Source organism: Hemiscyllium ocellatum, chromosome 2 (assembly GCF_020745735.1).
Source record: "Hemiscyllium ocellatum isolate sHemOce1 chromosome 2, sHemOce1.pat.X.cur, whole genome shotgun sequence".
NCBI classification, from domain to species: Eukaryota; Metazoa; Chordata; class Chondrichthyes; order Orectolobiformes; family Hemiscylliidae; genus Hemiscyllium; species Hemiscyllium ocellatum.
Genome location: NC_083402.1, coordinates 81,845,699 through 81,869,270, shown reverse-complemented (window position 1 = coordinate 81,869,270; position 23,572 = coordinate 81,845,699). Strand labels below are relative to the sequence as shown.

The following is a 23,572-nucleotide window of genomic DNA, read 5'->3' as shown; positions in this document are numbered from 1 at the left end:
AGAAAATAGGAGAGATACTAAATGAGTATTTTGCATCAGTATTTACTGTGGAAAAGGATATGGAAGATATAGACTGTCGGAAAATAGATGGTGACATCTTGCAAAATGTCCATATTACAGAGGAGGAAGTGCTTGATGTCTTGAAATGCATAAAGGTGGATAAATCACTAGGACCTGATCAGGTGTACCCTAGAACTCTGTGGGAAGCTAGAGAAATGATTACTGGGCCTCTTGCTGAGATATTTGTATCATCGATAGTCACAGGTGAGGTGCTGGAAGACTGGTGGTTGGTTAACGTGATGCCACTGTTTACGGGTGGTAAGGAAAAGCCAGGGAACTATAGACCAGTGAGCCTGACGTCATTGGTGGGCAAGTTGTTGGAGGGAATCCTGAGGGACAGGATGTACATTAGTGGGCGGCACGGTGGCACAGTGGTTAGCACTGCTGCCTCATAGCGCCTGAGACCCGGGTTCAATTCCCGACTCAGGCGACTGACTGTGTGGAGTTTGCACATTCTCCCCGTGTCTGCGTGGGTTTCCTCCGGGTGCTCCGGTTTCCTCCCACAGTCACAAAGATGTGAGGGTCAGGTGAATTGGCCATGCTAAATTGCCCATAGTGTTAAATGTAGGGGTATGGATGGGTTGCGCTTAGGCGGGTCAGTGTGGACTTGTTGGGCCGAAGGGCCTGTTTCCACACTGTAAGTAATCTAATCTAATGTATTTAGAAAGGAGGAGAAAGTGAGGACTGCAGATGCTCGAGACCAGAGTTGTAAAATGTGGTGCTGGAAAAGTGCAGCAGGCCAGGCAGCATCCAAGGACCAGGAGAATCGACGTTTCGGGCATAAGCCCTTCTTCAGGAATGAGGCTGGTGTGCCAAGCGGGCTGAGATAAAAGGTAGTGGGGTGGGGGGGAGGAATTTGGGGGAGAGGCGCTGGGAATACGATAGGTGGAAGGAGGTGAGGGTGATAGGCCGGAGAAGGGGTGGGGGCGGAGAGGTCAGGAAGAAGATTGCAGGTCAAGAGGGTGGTGCTGAATCCGGGGGTTGGGAATGAGATAAGGTGGGGGAAAGGGAAATGAGGAAGCTGGAGAAATGTATTTGGAAAGGCAAGGACTGATTAGGGATAATCAATGTGGCTCCGTGCATAGGAAATCATGTCTCTCAAGCTTGATTGAGTGTTTTGAGGAAGTAACAAAGAGGATTGATGAGGGCAGAACAGTAGATGTGATCTATATGGACTTCAGTAAGGCATTCAACAAGGTTCCCCATGGGGGACTGATTAGCAAGGTTAAATCTCATAGAATACAGGGAGAACTAGCCATTTGGATACAGAACTGGCTCAAAGATAGAAGACAAAGGGTGATGGTGGAGGGTTGTTTTTCAGACTGGAGGCCTGTGACCAGTGGAGTGCCACGAGGATCAGTGCTGGATCCTCTACTTTTTGTCATTTACATAAATGATTTGGATGCGAGCATGAGAGGTACAGTTAGTAAGTTTGCAGATGCCACCAAAATTGGAGGTTTAATGGACAGTGAAGAGGGCTACCTCAGTTTACACCAGGATCTTGACCAGATGGGCCAATGGGCTGAGAAGTGGCAGATGGAGTTAATTTAGATAAATGCAAGGTGCTGCATTTTAGGAAAGCAAATCTTAGCAGGACTTATATACTTAATGGTAGGGTCCTTGGAAGTGTTGCTGAACGAAGAGACCTTGGAGTGCAGGTTCATAGCTCCTTGAAAGTAGAGTCGCAGGTAGGTAGGATAGTTAAGAAGGCGTTTGGTATGCTTTCTTTTATTGGTCAGAGTATTGAGTACAGGGGTTGGGAGGTCATATTGTGACAGGACAATGTTAAACCACTGTTGGAATATTGCGTGCAATTCTGGTCTCCTTCCTATTGGAAAAAATGCTGTGAAACTTGAAAGGTTTCAGAAAAGATTTACAAGGATGTTGCCAGGGCTGGAGGATTTGAGCTATAGGGAGAGGCTCCAGGGGCTGTTTTCCCTGGAGCATCGGAGGCTGAGGGGTGACCTTCTAGATGTTTACAAAATTATGAGGGGCATGGATAGGGTAAATAGGCAAAGTCTTTTCCCTGGGGTTGGAGAGTCCAGAACTAGAGGGCATAGGTTTAGGGTAAGAAGGAGAAGATGGAAAAGAGACCAAAGGGGCGACTTTTTCACGCAGAGGGTGGTATGTGTATGGAATGAGCTGCTAGAGGATGTGGTGCAGACTGGTACAATTGCAACATTTAAAAAGCCCTTGGATGGGTATATGGATAGGAAGGGTTTGGAGGGATATAGGCCGGGACTAGATTGGGTTGGGATATCTGTTCGACATGGACGGGTCGGAACAAAGCACCTGTTTCCATGCTGTACATTTCTATTATTCTATGACTTCCCAGAATGAAGGGTGTTCTGTTACAACAAAAGTTTAACAAGTTAGCTTATATTCATTGGAGTTTGAAAGAATGAGAGAGAATATTATTAAAACATGTAATATCCTGAAGGGCTTGAGAGTGTAGATGCTAGTGGATGTTTCCTTCACTTGGTGTTCCTAGAACTACTGGACACCATTTCAAAATATGAGGTATCTCAAGATGGAGATAAACAAGATCTTAGAAGATCTTAGTCATTTGTATCTGGGCAAGAGAATTTCAGTGAAGCCTGAATTTGATCATCAAATGTATTCATGGCTGAATCAGACAGATTTTTGATCACAACTTCAGAAGTACAGGCAGGAAAACAAAGTTAAGGTCATGGTCTATATTGCAATAACATGGCATAGGTCAAATATTATTTGTAACTATTGAAGACATTACAAGTTTTTACTATCGAGGATATGTATTTATCTTTGTTGACCCCATTTGCAGAATATCTCTTGGTGGATCAATGAAGGAACATCAAAAGGATAGATTGGTATGCATTAGTTTATATGCCTTTCCTGTTGGGTTCAGGGTAAGGAGGATATAGAAGTTAATTGTGATTCCAGCACACATTTAACTCTCACGTCTGCAGACTGACATTTTAAAATTTAGATTTAAATATTTCCCTATTTTCATGATTTTCATGGTTTTGTTAAATCTATTTGAATTTCCAAATTAATTCACTATGAACCAAATTTCAAAATGTGCAGATTGATGTTTATTCCAAGTGCATATGACAAAATAAATTACAAAATTGAAACAGTACAATTTTAGAACTCTTAATAATGTTTCAATAGAGGAAAACCACCGTGCAATTGCTGAGAGATTGGTCTTTAATTGTGATCAAAACTTATTTATAAAGTGGAGGAAAAATGGATTTTAATGTTCAGTTCTGTGAAGAACTGAGTTGTTTTTGTTAAAAAGTTCAAAGTCATTTTGAACAGTGAGATTAAAACCTCATTACTAAGAAATCACATGAAGTTAGCTAAATGACTCGGAATCTCTGTCAGAGATAATTGATAACATTGTTGTTGACTTGAATAGTCCAACTGAAACATAGAAGGCCCAGATTCAGGACATTTCAGAGAGAAAAGATCTGTTATGCTAAGTGCTGCTACTTTGGTAGTCTCCAAACACAGAGCAGAGAGGGAAAAGTACTGAGTTGCTTAGAAGAAAGCCACAGAAGTAAAAGGCTATAGAGTTGTCAGAGAGGAAGAGATTTTGTAAGACTGATTGAAGGTTTGAGTTTAAGGAACCCAATTTAGGTAGTAAGTGAGCTGAGTGAACAGTTTGTTCAACAGTTTCAGAAATTGATATTAGCTCAAGAAAATAATACTGATTGAGTGCAAATTTGTCAAAAAGAAACCAATTACAATTGTGCCAACTGAAAAAAAGCTTTAGTGTAAAGAGAGGAATGAACTTTGAGTGTCAGAAAGATTGTTGGGGTAAAAGTATTGAACCGATCTTTCTAATGTTTGTAATGAATTCATTTCAGAGAGTGTTTAGTAATATGATTAACCTTTTGCATAATAAACTTGTGTTAAAAGTACATCAGCAGGCGCTAGTAAATATGCTGTGACTAACATTCATAAACAGAAAAGCAAAACTTATGATCTATCAAGTCCACTCTCTGACTTGTCCTGCATCACCATGAACTACAATCATAACGAATGTTTTTCTGAATGAGAAAGTAAAAAGCTTGAGTTGCTGTTACAATTATAGACTTTTTTTGTGTCCTGGTAATTCTAGGTAATACTGTAAACAGTGCACAATATTAAACAGATGCTTTGTTGTTTTCCTCAGGCTACTACAGTGACGGACTCAATGCCATCATTGTGTTTGCAGCATGTTTCCTGCCAGAGAGCAGTCGACCCGACTATAATTATATTATGGAAAATCTCTTTTTGTGAGTAGAATGTCAATATTTGTCTTAATGTTGTCCCTAAGTTACTGAACCAGCATGATCTATATCCTTGGACTGCTACTTAACTAATTGGATGGATGAAGATTTTTTTGTATAGGCTAAAATATAACTGCATGTGAATTTACAAAAAACTGATTCATTCTAAACCTCAAATTCCAGTTCTGTAAAAACTTGTACAGTACACCTCAGTATGACTCCCAGAATGTCCAGAGCATTTTTTGTTTTCCAGGTAACATATTGGATGTGTGTTTATTGTTGCCATGTGGTTAAATGCTCCAGCAGTTAATGTATGCATTATCATGTTCCATAAATAGGAAATCAGTTGAAGGGCTTGTTAATCTGATATTGTTGAGGGATGGACATTGGCCAGAACATCCACGAAACATTGTGTTTCTCTTCAAAAAGTATAGTGGGATTTTAATGCCCATCTGAAGCACTAGATGCAGGTTTGATGTAGTACTCTATTTTCACTTATGAAATAGTATGTTCAAAAATGTCTCATCTGACATCTCATTTGAAGAGCAATAACTGGAAAAGTTACATTTCTTTCATTAATCCTTAAAGGTGCTCAAGGTTATGCGCTCATGGGGTGACATGGGTTAATCCCATGACCTGCTGAGAAAGTTGACAATGTTCCAACTGAGCCAACTGACACTTCTGAGCCAGGTCCAAAATTCAGCCTTATAGCCAATCAAAAGCATGAAGCCTGAAATGCAAACGCACAGTATTGGAAACACTCAGCAGCTGAGGTAGCATCTGCGGAGGGATGAAAGCTATTTCAAGTAGATAATTTTGTCGTAACGAGGAGATATTACGGGTGAACAGTTTGTAAGGAGGAATAGAGAAAAGGAAAGGGTGGATGTGGAGATAGAATAAAGATCTTGCATACACAAGACAAGAATGATCAAGGTGGTTGGGTAAAGGATGTGAAATGGTTAAATAACCAGTGATAAAATGTGAAGGAACTGAAAGAGGTGAGAAAAAAGTACAGAAGTGAAATCATGAACCCTTCATTCAATCTGATGGTCATCTTATATTTCCCTATGTTTTTCTTTTAGCCTCCTTTTGTTTTGCATGATTATCATAAAGTCTCCCATGAGGAACCTTGTCAAACACCTTACTGAAGTCCATATCGATCACATCTACTGCTCTGCCCTCATCAATCCTCTTTGTTACTTCCTCAAAAAACTCAATCAAGTTTGTGAGACATAATTTCCCATGCTCAAAGACATGTTGACTATCCCTAATCAGTCCTTGCCTTTCCAAATACATGTACATCCTGTCCCTCAGGATTCCCTCCAACAACTTGCCCACCACCGACATCAGGCTCACCGGTCTATAGTTCCCTGGCTTGTCTTTACCGCCCTTCTTAAACAGTGGCGCAACGTTAGCCAACCTCCATTCTTCCGGCACCTCACCTGTGATTATTGATGATACAAGTATCTCAGCAAGGGGCCCAATAATCACTTCTATAGCTTCCCACAGAGTTCTAGGGTACACCTGATCAGATCCCAGGGATTTATCCACCATTATGCATTTCAAGACATCCAGCACTTCCTCCTCTGTAATCTGGACATATTTTTCAAGATGTCACCATCTATTTCCCTACATTCTATATCATCCCATGTTCTTTTCCACAGTAAATACTGATGCAAACTACTCGTTTAGTATCTTCCCCCATTTTCTATGGCTCCACACAAAGGCCGCCTTCCTAATCTTTGAGGAACCCTATTCTCTTCCTAGTTATCCAACTGTCCTTCATGTATTTGTAAAAATCCTTTGGATTCTCCTTAATTCTATTTGCCAAAGCTAACTCCTGTTCCCTTTTGCCCTCCTGATTTCCCTCTTAAGTATACTCCTACTGCCTTTACACTTTTCTGAGGATTCACTCGATCTATCCTGTCTATACCTGACATATGCTGTCTCCTTTTTCTTAACCAAACCCTCAATTTCTTTAGTCATCCAGCATTCCCTATACCTATCAGCCTTTCCTTTCACCCTAACAGGAATATACTTTCTCTGGATTCTCGTTATCTAATTTTTGAAGGCTTCCCATTTTCTAGCTGTCCTTTTACCTGTGAACATCTGCACCCAATTAGCTTTTGAAAGTTCTTGCCTAATACCGTCAAAATTGGCCTTTCTCCAATTTAGAACTTCAACTTTTAGATCTGGTCTATCCTTTTCCATCACTATTTGAAATCTAATAGAATTATAGTTGCTGGCCCCAATGTGCTCCCCCACTGACACCTCAGTCACATGCCCTGCCTTATTTCCCAACAGTTGGCTAAGTTCTCTAATAGGTACACTCACATGCCGAGTCAGAAAATTTTCTTGTACACATTTAACAAATTCCTCTCTATCTAAACCCTTAATACTATGGCAGTGCCAGTCTATGTTTGTAAAGTTAAAATCCCCTACCATAACCACCCTATTATTCTTACAGATAGCTGTGATCTCTTACAAATTTGTTTCTCAATTTCCCTCTGACTATTAGGGGGTCTATAATGCAATCCCGATAAGGTTATCATCCCTTTCTTATTTCTCAGTTCCACCCAAATAACTTCCCTGGATATTTTTCTGGGACTGTCCTCCCTCCGTACAGCTGTAATGCTGTCCCTTATCAAAAATGCCACTCCCCCTCCACTCTTGCCTGCCTTTCTATCTTTCCTGTAGCATTTGTATCCTGGAACATTAAGCTGCTAGTCCTGCCCATCCTTGAGCCATGTTTCTGTAATTGCTATGATATCCCAGTCCCATGTTCCTAACCATGCCCTGAGTTCATTTACCTCCCCTGTTAGTCCCCTTGCACTGAAATAAATGCAGTTGAATTTATTAGCTCTACCTTGTCCCTGCCTGCCTTGACTGTTTGACTTGCTTCTGTTCTCAACTGTACCAGTCTCAGATTTAAAAATCATACAACACCAGGATATGGTCCAACAGGTTTAATTGGAAGCACACTAGCTTTTGGAGCGATGCTCCTTCATCAGGTGATTGTGGAGGGCTCAATCGTAACACAGAATTTATAGCAAAAGTTTGCAGTGTGATGTAACTGAAATTATACATTGAAAAATTGATCTGTTAATAAAATATTTAAATTCCTCAACTTTATTAGCAGGGCCATAGTAAACTATGTTAAAAGTGTGTGCAATGATTTGGCCTCAGCTGAAGTACATTTCTAGCTGACACATTTTGGGAAAGATGTGAAGCCATTAAGGACATAACAGAAACATTTGGGGGAAAAAAATCCTTGGAAAGAGAAATTTCTGTTATGTGGATATAGTCGACCAATTGGGACAGTTTTCCTTGGAGAAACTAATGTTAAGAGGAGATCTGATAAAGATATTCAAAAGCATGATTGCTCTGGACAGAGTAAATGAGGAAAAATGTTCCATTATTAGAAATATCAAGAATAAGAGCGAGCAAATATTATTGACAAAAAAACAAGCAGTGATGCCACAGCAATCTGGAACGCATTGCCTGAGAAGATGATGGAGGTAGGTTTAATTGAGGCATTGAAGAGAGAATTGGATTGTTAACTGGAAAACATGAAGGTGCAGGGTTTTGTGGAGAATCTGGGGGAATAGCTCTGGGTAAGTTGCTTATTTACAGAGCTGGTAGAGCCGTTGCTGACAGAATGGTCTCCTCCTGTGTTGTAATAATCTGTGTGCTGCCTTTTTGCCCTTGTGTTTCTCCTCAAAATTGTTCATCTGTATAATCTAGTTTTGTAAGAGGGTTGAGCATGGAATATTAAATGTTAATTTAACCCTATAATAAGAGTAAAACCACCATACCTGAATCATTAATTTGCTACACGCCTAAGGAAAAAGACCAAACAACCGAAGGATGTGGAAAACGAATGAACAATCCATTCTGAGGATTTGTACCGTTAAAATATTATTCAGTTTTTGTTTTACCCCACCTATAACGCCAATGGGTTTTTTTTTCCCTCTGTATGCAGGTGTGGAGGAAGATTTTAAAAGGAGTTAGATTTGTAATTATTAGAGTTATGTGACATCAACACAGTTGTGCCTGCCTGTTGTTAGAATCCATCTGTAATAAAAGATAATTCTTCTTAATTACAGAAATCTAGTCCATGTTTTCTGTTAACCTGTGTCTATCAGATAGGTACACTGGGGACATTGTGTACTTGATAAAATTGTTAACCTTTACGACAATTCCCGGAATAACAGGGCTTGATTTTCAATGTGCTGCTCCAGTGAGACGATACTGAGGAGAATTTCTTCTTCGCTCAGCCATTAGTGGAGTCTGGAATTCACTGCCTGAAAAGGTGGTTGAGTCAGAAACTCTCATAATATTCAAGCAGTTGTCACACCTCACTGGTGTAACATGCTAGAAATCAAGTCCTGCTATTTCTGGAGTCAACAAAAAAATTGAGTATTTTATCGAAGTGTGACAGTATTCCTGAATGTGTAAGTCTTTCATACCTAGGTTAACAGAAGGCAGGGACTATGTTTCTAAACTTAATGAGAATTACTATTTATTACAAGTGAATAGACTTTAGTTACAAATAGACAGTTGTGAACCGGCAACCTGTAACTCTACTAATTAAGACTCTCATCCTCTTATAAAACTTGCCTTTCTCACACATACAGATATAGGACCATAAGATATAGGAGCAGAAATTAGGCTATTCAGCACATTGGGTCTGATCTGCCATTCAGTGTTGGCTGATGAGCTTCTGAATCCCATTCTCCTGTTGTCTCCCTATAACCTTTGATCCCTTTTAGAATCAATAATCTATCTTTCTCTGTCTTAAAGATACTCAATGACCTGACCTCCATAGTCTTCTGTGGCAGTGAATTCCATAGATTCACCACTCTCTGGCTGAAGATGTTTCTGCTTATCTCCAATCTAAAAAGTCTTCTCTTTACTCTAAAGCTGTGCCCTCGAGTCCCAGTCTCTCCTACCAATGGAAACATCTTCCTAACATCCGCTGTGTCCAAGTCATTCAGTATTTTGTAACCTTCAATTAGGTCACCCTTCAACCTTCTAAACTCCACCGAGTATAGACCTAGAGATCTCCAATGTTCCTCATATTTTAAGCTGTTCATTCCTGGAGCCATTCTCGTGAATCTCCTCTGAACATGTTCCAAGAGCAGGACATTCTTTCTGATATGGGGCCCAAAACTGCGCACAGTACTCCAAATGTGGCCTTACCAGAGCCTTTTAGAGCCTCAGACATACAATTCTGCTTTTATATTCAAGTCCTTTTAAAATAAATGCTATCATTGCATTTGCCTTCCTACCTACTGACTCAACCTGCAAGTTTACCCTGAGAGAATCCTGGAATATCCTGGGAGAGTCCTCCTCCCAAGTCTCTTTGCATTCAGACTTCTGAATTTTTTTCCCCATTTAGAAAATAGTCCATGCCCCTTCTTCCTCCCAAAGTCCATGACCTCACACATTCCCACATTGTATTCCATCTGTCACTTCTTTGCCCACTCTCCTAACCTGTCCAAATCCTTCTGCAGGTTCCTTGCCTTCTCAACACCACCTGCCCCTCTACTTATCTTTGTATCATCTGCAAACTTAGCCAGAATGCCCTCAATTCTTTCATCTAGATCACTAATGTATAAAGTGAAAAGTTGTGGTTCCAACACTGAACCTTGCAGAACACCACTTGTAATCAGCTGTCACCCTGAGAAGCACCCTTTTATTCCGACTCTCTGCTTACTGCCAGACAGCCAATTGTTCATGCTAGCACCTTGCCTCTAATGCCACAGGCCCTTATCTTACTCAGTAGCGTCCTGTGTGGCACCTTGTCAAAGGCCTTCTTGAAGTCCAGGTAGATAACATCCATTGGTTATCTTTGGTCTATTCTGCTCATTACTTACAGTCTTAGAGTCACAGAGTCACAGAGATATACAGTATGGAAACAGACACTTCAGTCCAACCCGTGTATGTGACCAGATATCCCAATCCAATCTAGTCCCACCTGCCAGCACCCGGCCCATATCCCTCCAAACCTTTCCTATTCTTATACCCATCCAAATGCCTCTTAAATGTTGCAATTGTACCAGCCTCCACTACTTCCTCTGGCAGCTCATTCCATACACATACCAACCTCTGCGTGAAAACGTTGCTCTGTAGGCCTTTCTTATATCTTTCCCCTCTCACCCTAAACCTATACCCTCTAGTTCTGGACTCCCCAACCCCAGGGAAAAGACTTTGCCTATTTACCCTATCCATACCCCTCATAATTTTGTAAACTCTTCAAACAGTTCCAGCAGATTTGTCAGACATGGAAAACCCTTGATGAATCCAGGTTGACTCTGCCCTATTTTACCATTCACTTCCAAGTAATCAGAAATCAGGATTCAGGATTCTATATCCTACCCACAACTGAGGTTAGGGTAATGTTCTGTCTTCTGGCTTACTCCCTTTTTAAACAGAAGTGTTATGTTAGTGATTTTCCAGTCCTCTGGGACCCTTCCTGATTCTACTGATACCCGAAGGGTTACCACTAATGCCTCCATTATCTCTCCAGCTATCTCCCTTAGAAAGCTGGGGTGTAGTCCAGGTGATTTATCCACCTTCAGGCCATTCAGTTTTTCTAGCACCTCTTTCTTGGTGGCCACCATACTCAGCTCACCATACCCTCCGTTTTGAATTTTTGGGAAATAACCTGTTTCTCTGTGAAGACTGATGTGAAGTAATTATTCAGTTCCTTAACCATTTCCTTGTTCACCTCTACCATCTCTCCTGCATCATTTTCCAATGGCCGAATGTCCGCTTTTGCCTCTCTGTTGCACTTTATCTTTCTAGAGAAATTCATACAGTTTTCCTTGATATTAGTGGCTAGCTTACTCTCCTATTTAATCTTCTCCATCCTTTTTTTGTTGATCTTTGTAAACTTCTGAATCCTCTGGTTTCCCACTGTTCTTCGCCACATTATAAATTTTCTCTTTTGTTTTTACGCTCTCCCTGACTTCCCTAGTCAGCTCCCTGTACCATGCTTCTTTTCCTTCACGATGAATCTCTGTTGTGTCTCCTGAATTACTCCCAGAAACCCCTGCCATTTCTGTTCCACTGTCTTTCCTGTTAGGCTTCTCTCCCAGTCAATTCTGTCCAGCTCCTCCCTCATGCCTCTTTAGTTGCCTTTGTTCAGCTGAAATACTGTTACCTCTAATTCTATCTTCTCTCTCTCAAATTGAGGAGTAAATTTGATCATGTTATGATTACTGCTTCCGAAGGTATCCTTCGCCTTAAGCTCCCTTGTGAAGTCTGCCTCATTGCTCATCACTAAATTGCCTGTTCACGAGAGGAATCCACTACAAGCTGCTCTAAAAAGCCATCTTGTAGATATTCCACAAATTCATTTTCTTGTGAGCCACTACCAACCTGATTTTCCCAGTACACCTGCACATTGAAATGCCCCATGATCATTATAACTTTGCCTTTCCTACACATCTTTTCTATCTCCTTGTGCATCTTGTGCTCCAGCTCAACTACTGTTTGGAAGCCTAGACGTGACTCCAAATATTCTTTTTTTAACCTTTGCAGTTTCTCAATTCTACCCACACAGACTCGACACCATCTGACCCTCCTTCATTTCTTAATATTGATTTAATTTCATTTCTTACTAACAGGCAACCCAACCTACTCTGCCCACCTGCCTATCTTTTTGATTGGATATATCTCCTTGAATATTCAGCTCCCAATCCTGATCCCATTGCAGCCATGTCTCCATGATGCCCACCACATTATTCTTGCCGATTTCGATCTGCGGCACATGGTCATTTACCTTATTCCTTATACTGCATGCATTCAGATATAACACCTTGAGTGCTGTATTAACCGTCCCTCTTCTCATTATCATTCGTTTGTCCAGTGTACTTGAAATTTGATTGCTAACCCTTTCCAAATATTCTGTCCTATTTGTGTCTGTGCTGGAGATTTTAATAATCTCTCCTTTGATCTGCAGTCTTAACTTCTCTTTTAATTCGGGTTTTCTAATTTTCCCTATCACCTCTTGTCTCCACATAGACACATACATTCCTCCTCCATGCATTTAGTTTAAAGCCCTGCCTATAGCCCTAGTTATGCGATTCACTAGGACTCTGGTCCTAGCTTGGTTCAGATGAAGACTGTCCCATCCCTTCTGACCCAATACTGGTGCTAATGTCCGGTGAATTCCAACACATTCCTCCCACACCAATCTTTGAGCCACTCAATTACCTGCTTAATATTATCAACACTTTGCCAACTAGTTTTGTGGCTCAGGTAGTAATCCAGAGATTATTACCTTTTTGGTTCAGTTTTTTAATTTATGTGTTCATATTCCGTTAGCAGAACCTTTGCCCTAGTCTTTTCTATGTTGTTGGTACTTATGTGGACCACAACGACTGAATCTTTACCCTCCCACTCAAAGTTCCTCTGCAGCCCAGATGAGAGATCCTGAAGTCGAACACCAGGCATGCAACACAACATTCGGAATTCTCAATTCTGCTTACAGAGAACAGTATCTATGCCCCTAACTGTACTATCCCCAATTACAATAAAATTTCTCTTCTCTTCCTTCCCCACCCCCCCCCCCCCCCCCCCCCACCTGAATGGCTCCCTGCACAACAGTGCTGTGGTCAGTTGGCTCGTCCTCCCTGCAGTCGCCATTCTCCCCACGCAGGGAGCAAAACTCTTGAACCTGTTGGACAAGGGTAAGGGCTGAGGCTCTGCAACTCTATTTACTGGATCCCTGTATCTGCCTCACTATCATTCATAGTCTGCTGTTCCTGACCACTGCTGAATTAGAATTAGTTAGTCTGATGGGTGTGACTGTCTCCTCAAACACAACGTCCAGAAAACTCTTTCCCCTCCCTGATGTGTTGCAGTGTTTGAAGCTCAGACTCTAGCTCATTTACTCTGAGCCGGAGTTCTTCCAGAAACCAACATTTACAACAGACTCGGACACACAAAGGAAATTGGTGTTATGCACAAAGGAAAAGACTGGGAAGGCAATTCAATGATGAAATTATACTTATGCCTTGCTAGGACTTGCTGTTCCTTAATCTCTCTTCACCAGACAATGTCACTGGCTTGCAGAAGCATAGAGTATTCGTTCCATGTGTTTTACCATTCACCGAGTACTCTCTTTACTTATTATCTGTTTCAAATGAATCACCACACATTGTCAGGTTCAAATTTCATCTGTCATTGATCCACCAATCTGGCCTAACCTGTCTATATCTGCCTGTAACCTAGGTTCTTTCTCCTCACTGTCAACCACCCAGTCAATCATCCTGTAATCCTCAAAATTACTCATCATACCATACCACCACTACCACTGGAGGTAAATTCAGTGAAATGGATTTTCTCATATGTAATTCTAGGAGTAGGGAGATAATCCAGCTTTTAGCTATAACAGAGAGAGAAATAAGAGTTTCCACATCCAGCTTCTAGACCTTAACAATTGCTGAAAGCTAAAACTAAAAATCCTAGTTCTGTGGGAGCTTGACCCCACCCATTCAGGCTGCTTGCTCTAGCTTTTTAAAAAAAACCCAAGGCCTCACAAACTTTAGTTTATTGGCTTTGAGCAGAGACAGTTCATTACCTCTGTCTCAATCTTTCTTCATTTAAAAATAAGGGCAAAATACACTTCTTAAAGACATATGTCATCACAAATGCAATTTTTAAAGTTCACTCAAACAAAACCATTTTTTTCTTTGACCACAGGTATGTGATCAGTACCTTAGAACTCTTGGTAGCTGAGGACTACATGATCATTTATCTAAATGGAGCTACTCCACGGCGAAAAATGCCAGGTTTTAGCTGGATGAAAAGGTGTTATCAAATGATTGACAGAAGGCAAGTATTTTTCATTATTAACATTACAATCAACCTCTCAGTACAGAATAAGCCTCTTTACTGACATTCCAACAGAACCATCAGAAATTTCTTGAGGTTTAGCAGAAGGAGCACCTAAACACCAGCCCTAAATGCAAATGCTGGGTGCTAACATTAGCTTTTCTCTTTTCAATCTTATGTAGTCATATCAACCTGAAGACCAAGTGAATAGAGCTGTGGTTACCCACTGAACTCAATCAGCGATTAGTCTGAGCCCCGCAATGAACAGTGGTTACTATCTCTCTTGGGCTGTTGTCAGTGCATGTAGGATAGACCATCAAATTGCACTGAGCACATCAATGCTATTATTTTGATAGCATTGAAAACTTGAGTCTGAAGCTGAGTTGATATCAACCTTTTACATTTTGAATTTCAGTCTTCAATAATAAATTAAAGGAAATTTGATTGGAATCACCTTCTTACTTTGATCCAGAAAAGACTAAGATAAAACGAAAGAAACTCTCCCAAAGATAAAGCTTCTTTCTCCAGTGTACTATTTCTTCATGGTATCCAATTTATCTGGAGTAAACCCAATGTTTTTGCTTCTATGACCTTATTAAAAGCTTCCCATAATTACATAAACAACCTAGCATGCAGTGTTAGAATAGCTGCAGAAAGTAACTTATTGAATTGCTGATTGGACTGAATATACTCCTTTGACTAGAATGCACAGTATCATCAGTTTCTAATTTAGTCAAAGAGATTATTTTCTTGATTCTTTTCTGAATTCTCATCCCATCTGTAGGTGTCTAAACCAATGTAATAAGCTTCCATAGCTGTCAGATTACGAATATGATTTAAAATAACAAAATTGTATTAACATGGAATATAGAACATAGAACAATACAGCGCAGAACAGGTCCCTCAACCCTCGATGTTGCGCCAACCTGTGAACTATTCTGAGCTCGTCCCCCTACACTATCCCATCATCGTCCATGTGATTATCCAAGGATTGTTTAAATCTCCCTAATGTGGCTGAGTTGACTACATTGGCAGGTAGAGCATTCCACACCGTTACCTCTCTGAGTAAAGAACCTGCCTCTGACATCTGTCTTGGATCCATCACCCCTCAATTAGTACTTATGCCCCCTCATACAAGCTGAGGAAAAAGACTTTCACTGTCTACCCGATCTAATCCTCTGATCATCTTGTAGGTCTCTATCAAATCCCCTCTTACCCTTCTTCTTTCCATTGAGAACAGAACATTGGGAAGTGGTGAAAATGTTACATGCTTATGAGGTGTTAATATATTACTGAGAGAATTTTTCACCACAGGTTGAGGAAGAATCTGAAATCATTTATAATTGTGCATCCATCATGGTTCATCAGGACGATCCTTGCAGTCACTCGGCCATTCATTAGGTAGGTTGGTACGGTTTTCCTATGTGATACTCAGAGAGATGAACAAATATTAAGCGTACAAATATTCACTTTTTATGGATATCTGTAACCAGCAGAGATATACTACCGATTAAATTGAGACTAAATTAAATTTATACAGAAGAAAACCACCACCGTGCCACTGTGCTGTTTAATTTGTGTAATTCTATGACTTCTGACATCTTGTCTGTACCCAGTATCCTATGTTTCTCCTGGACATGGTTCAGGAGTAAGATTTGTCTATACTTAGAGCACAGAACTTCAGTATATAGCATTCCTGAACACTAATCTTTTATTTTTATTCATTCAAGGGATGAGAGCATCACTGGCTATGCCAGCATTTATTGCCCATCCCTAATTGCCCAGAGGACAGTATAAGAGTCATTGTTGGTGGGTTTAGATTCACATATAGGCCAGACTAGGTAAGGAAGGCAGCTTCCTTCCCCAAAGGACATTAATGAAATTCTAGGTAAATTATGTCACTGCTGAAGAAGCTATGTGTTAAACATAGTTCAGCAAAATTGTTCCATTGTGTATCAGGTGGCATATCAAACCAATAATAGGCACCTATAGATGCCTGGATTCACTAAGGCTCCATTAAATACCACCCAGAAGAGGGGCATATGGAAATAGATTAAATGAATGTACAAGAATTTGAGTGTTGGAGGATAATGTGGTAAAATGTGAGGAAATACAGTTTTTTGGGAAGAAAAGAGGGATATCCATTAAATGGAAAGAGACTACAATGAATTGGTAATGAGGGAACTGTACTTGAATCACCACAAAGTTACCATGCAAGTACAGCAAATAATTGGAAGCAAAGGAAATGTTAGCTTTTGTTGCATTGAGATTGTACCTAGAGTAAACTGTATGGTTTTGACTTTCTTACTTGAGCAGGGATATACTGGGATTGCAGGCAGTTTAGAGAAGGTTCACGAGGGAAAAGTTAGCCAGATGAACAATGGAGCGGCATAGTGACTCAGTGGTTAGCACCGCTGCCTCACAACATTAGGGACCTGCTTTCAATTCCACCTTTTGGTGACAGTCTGTGTGGAGTTTGTACATTCTCCTTGCGTCTGCATAGGCATCTTCTGGGTGCTGTGGTTTCCCCCACAGTCCAAAGATGTGCAGGCGAGGTGGATTGGCCATGGGAAATGAAAGGTTATAGGGATTGAGTGTGAGTGTGGATGGTATGCTCTTCAGAGGGTGTTGATTTGATGGGCTGTATCGCTTGTTTCGAGACTGTAGGGTTTCTATGAATGGTGTAGCAGTTTGAGCCTATATTCATTAAAATTTAGAAAACTGAGAGGTGTTTTTGTTGAAACATGTAGGATTCTGAGGCAGCTTAACAGGGAGGAAGCTGAGAGGATGTTTCCCCTCTTGGGGCATTCTAGGACTACATGACACAGTTTAAAATAAGATCTTTCTAATCTAAGATGGAAATGAAGAGAAATTTCTTTTTTCAGAAGCTTGTTAATCTTTTTACATTCTCTACACTAAAGAGCAATGAAAGCTGCTTCTTGAGTATTTTCAAGACCAAGTTGGCTAGATTTTGATCTTCAAGGAGGTCAAGGGTTATAGGCGGCAGGTTGAAAATTGGAGTTAGGGTCAGATTCAAATTGGCTGTTAGAGAATAGGCTTGAGAGACCACAGGCTTTGTTGCTTCTATTTCTTTTTTTCTTAAACACATATTCTCAACTACTAATCTTAATCTGGCAGTCTGGCAGTCTGGTGGGCTGAAGAGTGGCAGATAGAGTTTAATTTTGATAAATGTGAGGTATTGTATTTTGGTAAAGCAAATTAAAGCAAGACTTGCGCACTTATTGGTAGAGTCCTCAAGAGTGTTGCAGAGCAAAGAGACTTTGGGGTGCGCGTTCATAGTTCCTTGAAGGTGGAGTCACAAGTAGACAGGATAGAAGGCATTTGATATACTTGCTTTTATTGGTCAGGGCATTGAGTATAGGAGTTGGGGTGTAATATTCCGGCTGTATAGGACATTTGTTAGGCCACTTTTAGAATACCGCATTCAATTTTGGTCTCCCTGCTATAGGAAATATGTTGTTAAACTTGAGCGGGTGCAAAAAAGATTTACAAGGATATTGCCAGGGTTAGGAGGGTTTGAGCAATAGGGAGAGCTGATAGACTAGTGCTGTTTTCCCTGAAGTGTTGGAGGCTGAGGGAATGACATTATAGAGGTTTATAAAATTGAGGGGCATGAATAGGGTGAATAGTCTCAAGGTCTTTTCCCCCGGATAGTAAAGTCTAGAACTAAAAGGCATAAGCTTAAGGTAAGTGGGGCAAGATTTAGAAGGGACCTAAGGGGCAATTTTTTCTCACACAGGGTGATGCCTGTATGGAATGAGCTGACAGAGGAAGTGGAGGAGTCTGGTACAATTCCAACATTTAAAGGATGGGTGCATGAATAGGAATGATTTAGAGGGATGTAGACCAAATGCTGGCAAACGGGACTAGATTAATCTAGGATATCTGGTTGGCATGGATGGGTTGGCATGGTCTGTTTCTGTGCTGTACAATCCCCATGACTCTATGCTGCAATCAAGTCATGTTCTAAATATATGTAACCTTGGAGGATTTCATGTATAGATTTTTACATTAATTTTAAATCAGTAGAGCAACAATGAAGGTGGGACGATTTCCTCAAGTGGTCATTGATTACTTTTGAGAATGTTATGGAACACTTTGGAAACAACAAATACCTCAATTCCTGGTGAAAGTAAACTTACTTTACAAAATGTTTGGGCAACGACTGCTTTTGTAATGTTTATCTTAATGCTTTGAAAGATATAACAATGGTTTTGAATTATTTTCATCAGTTCAAAATTCAGCAGTAAGGTGAGATATGTCAGTAGCCTGGCTGAGCTAGAGGAACTCATCCCCATGCAGCATGTTCAGATTCCAGAGACTATCAAAAAGTGAGTAATGTATTTCATATGTATTTGGTTGATTCATGTGTTTAATATTATTAGCAAAGTGAATAAAACTGACATTTTTACCTTGCTTGTTGCAAACTTTGGCAATTGTATTATTCAAGATCTACTGTAGATAATTCCATTTGTAATGTTTTATAGTGTCTATCTTTCATGTACTCTTCAAAATCAATTTGAAAGTGAATTTGAACAGATTGGAATACATTGCCATATGTCTGATATTAAGGCAACTAGTGAACAATGTTTATTTTATGTTTATAAATTGTGAAAAGTATACTATTCTATACAGAACCATAATCATTAGATTTGCAGGAATCCAATCTGCAGCAGTAGATTTGTTCATTTTGTTGCATTACTTATTTTCCTCTACAGTTATTAACTCAAACACTTCTTAGCTTTTTAGCTTTCCTCCTCAGAAAATTATGCTTATAAACTGAATTTTCTTGCATTGCTATAGTTTCTGTTTGCTTCTGTTGTGGTTGAAAAATACGTTCATGGAGCCCAGCTTTTTCTTAAAGTCCAACTCTAGGAGGTTGTTATTTGAAGTGATGATGTGAAAGAGTCGGTGTAAAAGTTGAGTGCGCTGTATCTACCAATCTTAATCAGGAAAATAAGGTTTATGACACTTAAGTCAGTTCACATTTTGTGTGTGGACTTTACGATTGACAAAATGTCAAGAACTATTAAAACAGTTTTTTCATGGGTATCTCTTAGCACATTGATAAACCTTTTACACAAAGGGAATCTTCCTCTTCCTTATAGATAATCATGTTGCAATCAGAGGACTTACATCATTGGTTTTATTCCAATACTAAACCTGTACTTTTAAGAATAGCAATGCAGAAACAATTTTCCAGCAGTTTATCACTGTGGTCTGTTCATACACAACTTTACAGCATGTAATGTTAACCACAAGCCTTCCCTACAGATTACACATGGCATTCCACAACCCCGTTCAAACTCTGAGTGAAGAGATTTAGCAGAGATATGAAGTATCTCTGAGTAAGGGAAAAATGGGAATGCTTCCATTTTCCCCTCAATTATTTCTGGACCACAAAGTAGAAATCAATTACTCCCTTTCCTGTCAGTTAAATATTGTAGTGTCAGGAAAAAAAAGGGAATTAAAATGTTTTTCAAAATTAACAGCAAAGAAGGTTACCTTAGATTACAATGGGATCTTGATCAGAAAGGGGGTGGCATGGTGGCACAGTGGTTAGCACTGCTACCTCACAACGCTAGAGACCCGGGTTCAATTCCTGCCTCAGGCGACTGACTGTGTGGAGTTTGCACATTCTCCCCATGTCTTCATGGGTTTCCTCCAGGTGCTCCAGTTTCCTCCCACAGTCCAAAAATGTGCAGGTTAGGTGAATTGCCCCTAGTGTTAGGTGAAGGGGTAAATATAGGAGAACGTGTCTGGGTGGGTTGCGCTTCGGCGGGTCAGTGTGGACTTGTTGGGCCGAAGGGCCTGTTTCCACACTGTAACTAATCTAATCTATTCAAGATGGGCCAATGGGCTGAGAAGTGGCAGATGAATTTAGATAATTATGAGGTGCTGCATTTTGGGAAAGCAAATCTTAGCAGTACTTATACACTTAATGGTAAGGTCCTGGGGAGTATTGCTGAACAAAGAGACCTTGGAGTGCAGGTTCATAGCTCCTTGAAAGTGGAGTCACAGGTAAATAGGATAGTGAAGAATGCGTTTGGTATGCATTCCTTTATTGGTCACTATGGAGTACAGGAGTTGGGAGGTCATGTTGCGGTTGTACAAGGCATTGGTTCGGCCACTTTTGGAACACTGCATGCAAATCTGGCCTCCTTCCTATTGGAAAGATATTGTGAAACTTGAAAGAGTTCAAAAAAGATTTACAAGCACATTGCCAGAGTTGGAGGATTTGAGCTATAGGGAGAGGTTGAATAGGCTGGGCAAATAGAGTCATAGAGATGTACAGCACAGACCGTTGAGTCCAACTTGTCCATGCTGACCAGATATCCCAACCCAATCTAGTCCCAACTGTCAGCCCATACCCCTCCAAACCCTTCCAATTCGTAGACCCATTCAGAGTATTTTTAAATGTTACAGTCGTACTATCTTCCACCACTTTCTTTGGCAGCTCATTCCATACACGTACCACCCTCTGCGTGGAAAATGTTGTCCCTCAGTTCTCTTTTAATATCTTTCCCCTCTCACACTGAAGCTATGCCTTCTAGTTCTGGACTATCCCATCCCTGGGAAAAGACTTTGTCTATTTTTCCTACGTGCCCCTCATGATTTTATAAACCTTTATAAGGTCACCCCTCAGCCTTCAACATAATTTAACAGTGAACTGTTATTAAAGTATGCACATTTATTAACTGATGTCTTATCAGTTTGCCTTCAGATATGATGTTTATTACTTGTGTTTTATTTTTATTGGTAGGACAAACAGGTGAAGGGAATTGTTTAGTTAAATACTTAAGACACTTAAAAAGGAGCAGTGGTAATGTCCCTACCTCTAGACCAGAGACCCAGCTTCAAATCCCAACTGCTTCATAAGTGTGTAATACTTCTCTAAACTGGCTGATTTTAAAAAAAATCTTACTACACTTATAAGGAGAGACTTACAAGACACTGGGTTGGTCGGTAAAAATCTGACATACATAATCCTGCATTCCGTGAATAAACTGATATTGAGAAAAGTATTAGGATCTAGTTTGGTAATTTACTAATTTATTTGGGATTAGATTTATAATGATGCAGTCATAGTTTGACAGCATAAGTGTAAGAGCTTGTATAAATGCTTTCAAATTATTCTATCTAGTGTGCTATTGTGCTTACTTAAAATATGCAAAAGAAGGATTTTCTATCACTGCATTAATATTACATCATAAGGTTCATCCATAATTTCTACCCTTTAACTTTAAATCATCAATGCATGACAAACATATCCTGAAGGTGTTTCTCTGCATACATTCATGGGATGTGGACATTGAAGGGACAATGGGATTTATTACTAGCCCCTAATTACACTTGGAAAGGAGTAATGAAATTGTTTCTTGAACTGTTCCAGCCCATGTGGTGAAGCAAGTGCTATAGAACTGTTAATGAGGCAGTTCCAGGATTTTAATTCAGCAGCAATGAAGGAGCTGTGAAATATTTCCTACTAAAGATAGTGTAGCCTGGAGGCCCTCTTCTCCTTCTCATCCTAGTTGATAATTTTAGTTTGGGAGCTGCTTTTGAATTTGTCTTAGGAAGTTGCTAAACATCATTTTGTCAATGATACAAAGTGCATGATACACCATGGTGAAGGGTATGAATGATTAAAGTGGGAAGTGCAATGCCAATCAATGGCTGCTTTGTCCTGGTTGATGTTGAATTAGTTGGCACAGAATTCAGAGACTCTGACCTGCTGTTGTAGTCTTCTGCCCATTTAAGTTTCTGGTGACTCCCCGCAGGTTGAAAGTAGACACTAAGATGATGATCTGTTGAATGTCAGGGAGCGGTGGTTCCACTTCTCTTGACGAAATAGTCATTGCGAATGTCATTCTTTTAGATATATTTGAAGAGGTGTGGCTAGTTCTGGCTCTTGTTTGACTAGTTTATAGGACAACCTTTCTTTGTACCAAGTTGCCACATGTTCATGAAACAGGCCTTTTTTTTTACCTTCTGAGCAAGAAGCCAACTTTGAGACAGTTCCTGACTCTACCATAGAAGGGAAAACTATAGCATGTAATTTTGGTTGAGGAGGGGTGCTGATTGACTGGAGATCAGGTCAAATGGCCAATTAACATCTGCAAGAGTGGAAACGAAGGTGGAACTGAATAAATGCAGGCCACATTTAAACAACCAGGACTTCTGAAATAGGCAGAAGGAATGGCATCCTAGGGCTGCCTTTTATTTCTCTCTCATTGATCTTAAGGAGGACTTTAAGATCAATGAGGGAGGAAAGTGATTTCCTCTTTTTGAATGGGGGCAGGATGTCAAGCTGCCATGGCTGCAGAAGCTGCCAGGAGATGGCATGCTGTGGAGTATGCAGTGTCAGACGTCTTAGTATTCAACCCAAAGCAAAAAAATCACACAGCACCAGGTTATAGTCCAACAGGTTTAATTGGAAGCACACTAGCATCAGGTGATAGTGATGAAGGAGCGATGCTCCGAAAGCTAGTGTGCTCCCAATTAAACCTGTTGGACTATAACCTGGTGTTGTGTGATTTCTAACTTTGTACACCCCAGTCCAACACCAGCATCTCCAAATCACAACCCAAAGCAAGCACAGGAGCTTGAGGGTGCACACAGCTTTGTAGCAGATTAATCCAACTGAGTGGCTTGCTAATCTGTTTTCAGAGGAGAATGAATAGTCAATCATATTGGTTGTGTGGAATTAGAGTCATCATATTGTAAGGATGCCAGATTTCATTCTCTAAAATGGGTACTCTTTAATGACAGTATAGCCATTTTATGGTCAGTCTTAATGATCCTCACTTTTTAATTCCAGATGCATAAATTTAACTGAATATAAATTCTTCACTGCTGTGATGGAATTTGAGTTGATGTCTGCAGGGCAGTAAAATCTCTGGATTACTTCTTCAGTAATATAATTGCTTTGTTACCATTTTCTTAAAATGCTTCTTCCTCTTGCAGTCTGAATACAGGGATGTGAGACTTCTGTGTATTTTCTCATTTTAATATGTAAGATATGGTTTCTGTTAAACAACTTCTTTCTTTTAAAACATGATTAGTTTTGGATACTGACCAGAATATTTATTCCAAGCCATAGAATCACAGCTTTCTGCTTATACTTGCTGGGTATTAGTGCTTGACACACACGCATTTGTGTGCTTCAGATTGTTATCTGATTCTTGTTTCTATGAGTACCATCTGGTGCCCGAATACGAAATCCTTTATGATAGTTTAATTGGATGTGAACATAATCCTGAAACTCCATCCTCTTCCTGTTTTATATCTTTGGCTTTATATTGTCCAAGGACCACAGTTGCTATGTTAGCTCACTAACATTATAACTATTATCCTGTTTCAAAGCTTCTCTGGTTAAGGTCTGCTTCAAT

At 40.1% G+C, this 23,572-nt stretch overlaps 1 protein-coding gene across 6 annotated transcripts in view; it reads left to right on the top strand.

Moving 5' to 3' along the window:
* The window catches only part of LOC132823845 (protein prune homolog 2-like), a 134,675-nt gene that overhangs the window by 89,388 nt on the left and 21,715 nt on the right, over positions 1–23,572 (top strand). For all 6 annotated transcript variants that reach the window (XM_060837900.1, XM_060837910.1, XM_060837926.1 and 3 more), the window contains 4 exons: positions 4,220–4,322; positions 14,031–14,162; positions 15,477–15,563; positions 18,416–18,514. In XM_060837900.1, coding sequence (XP_060693883.1) covers positions 4,220–4,322; positions 14,031–14,162; positions 15,477–15,563; positions 18,416–18,514 — 421 coding nt within the window. The remainder of the gene's footprint in view (positions 1–4,219; positions 4,323–14,030; positions 14,163–15,476; positions 15,564–18,415; positions 18,515–23,572) is intronic.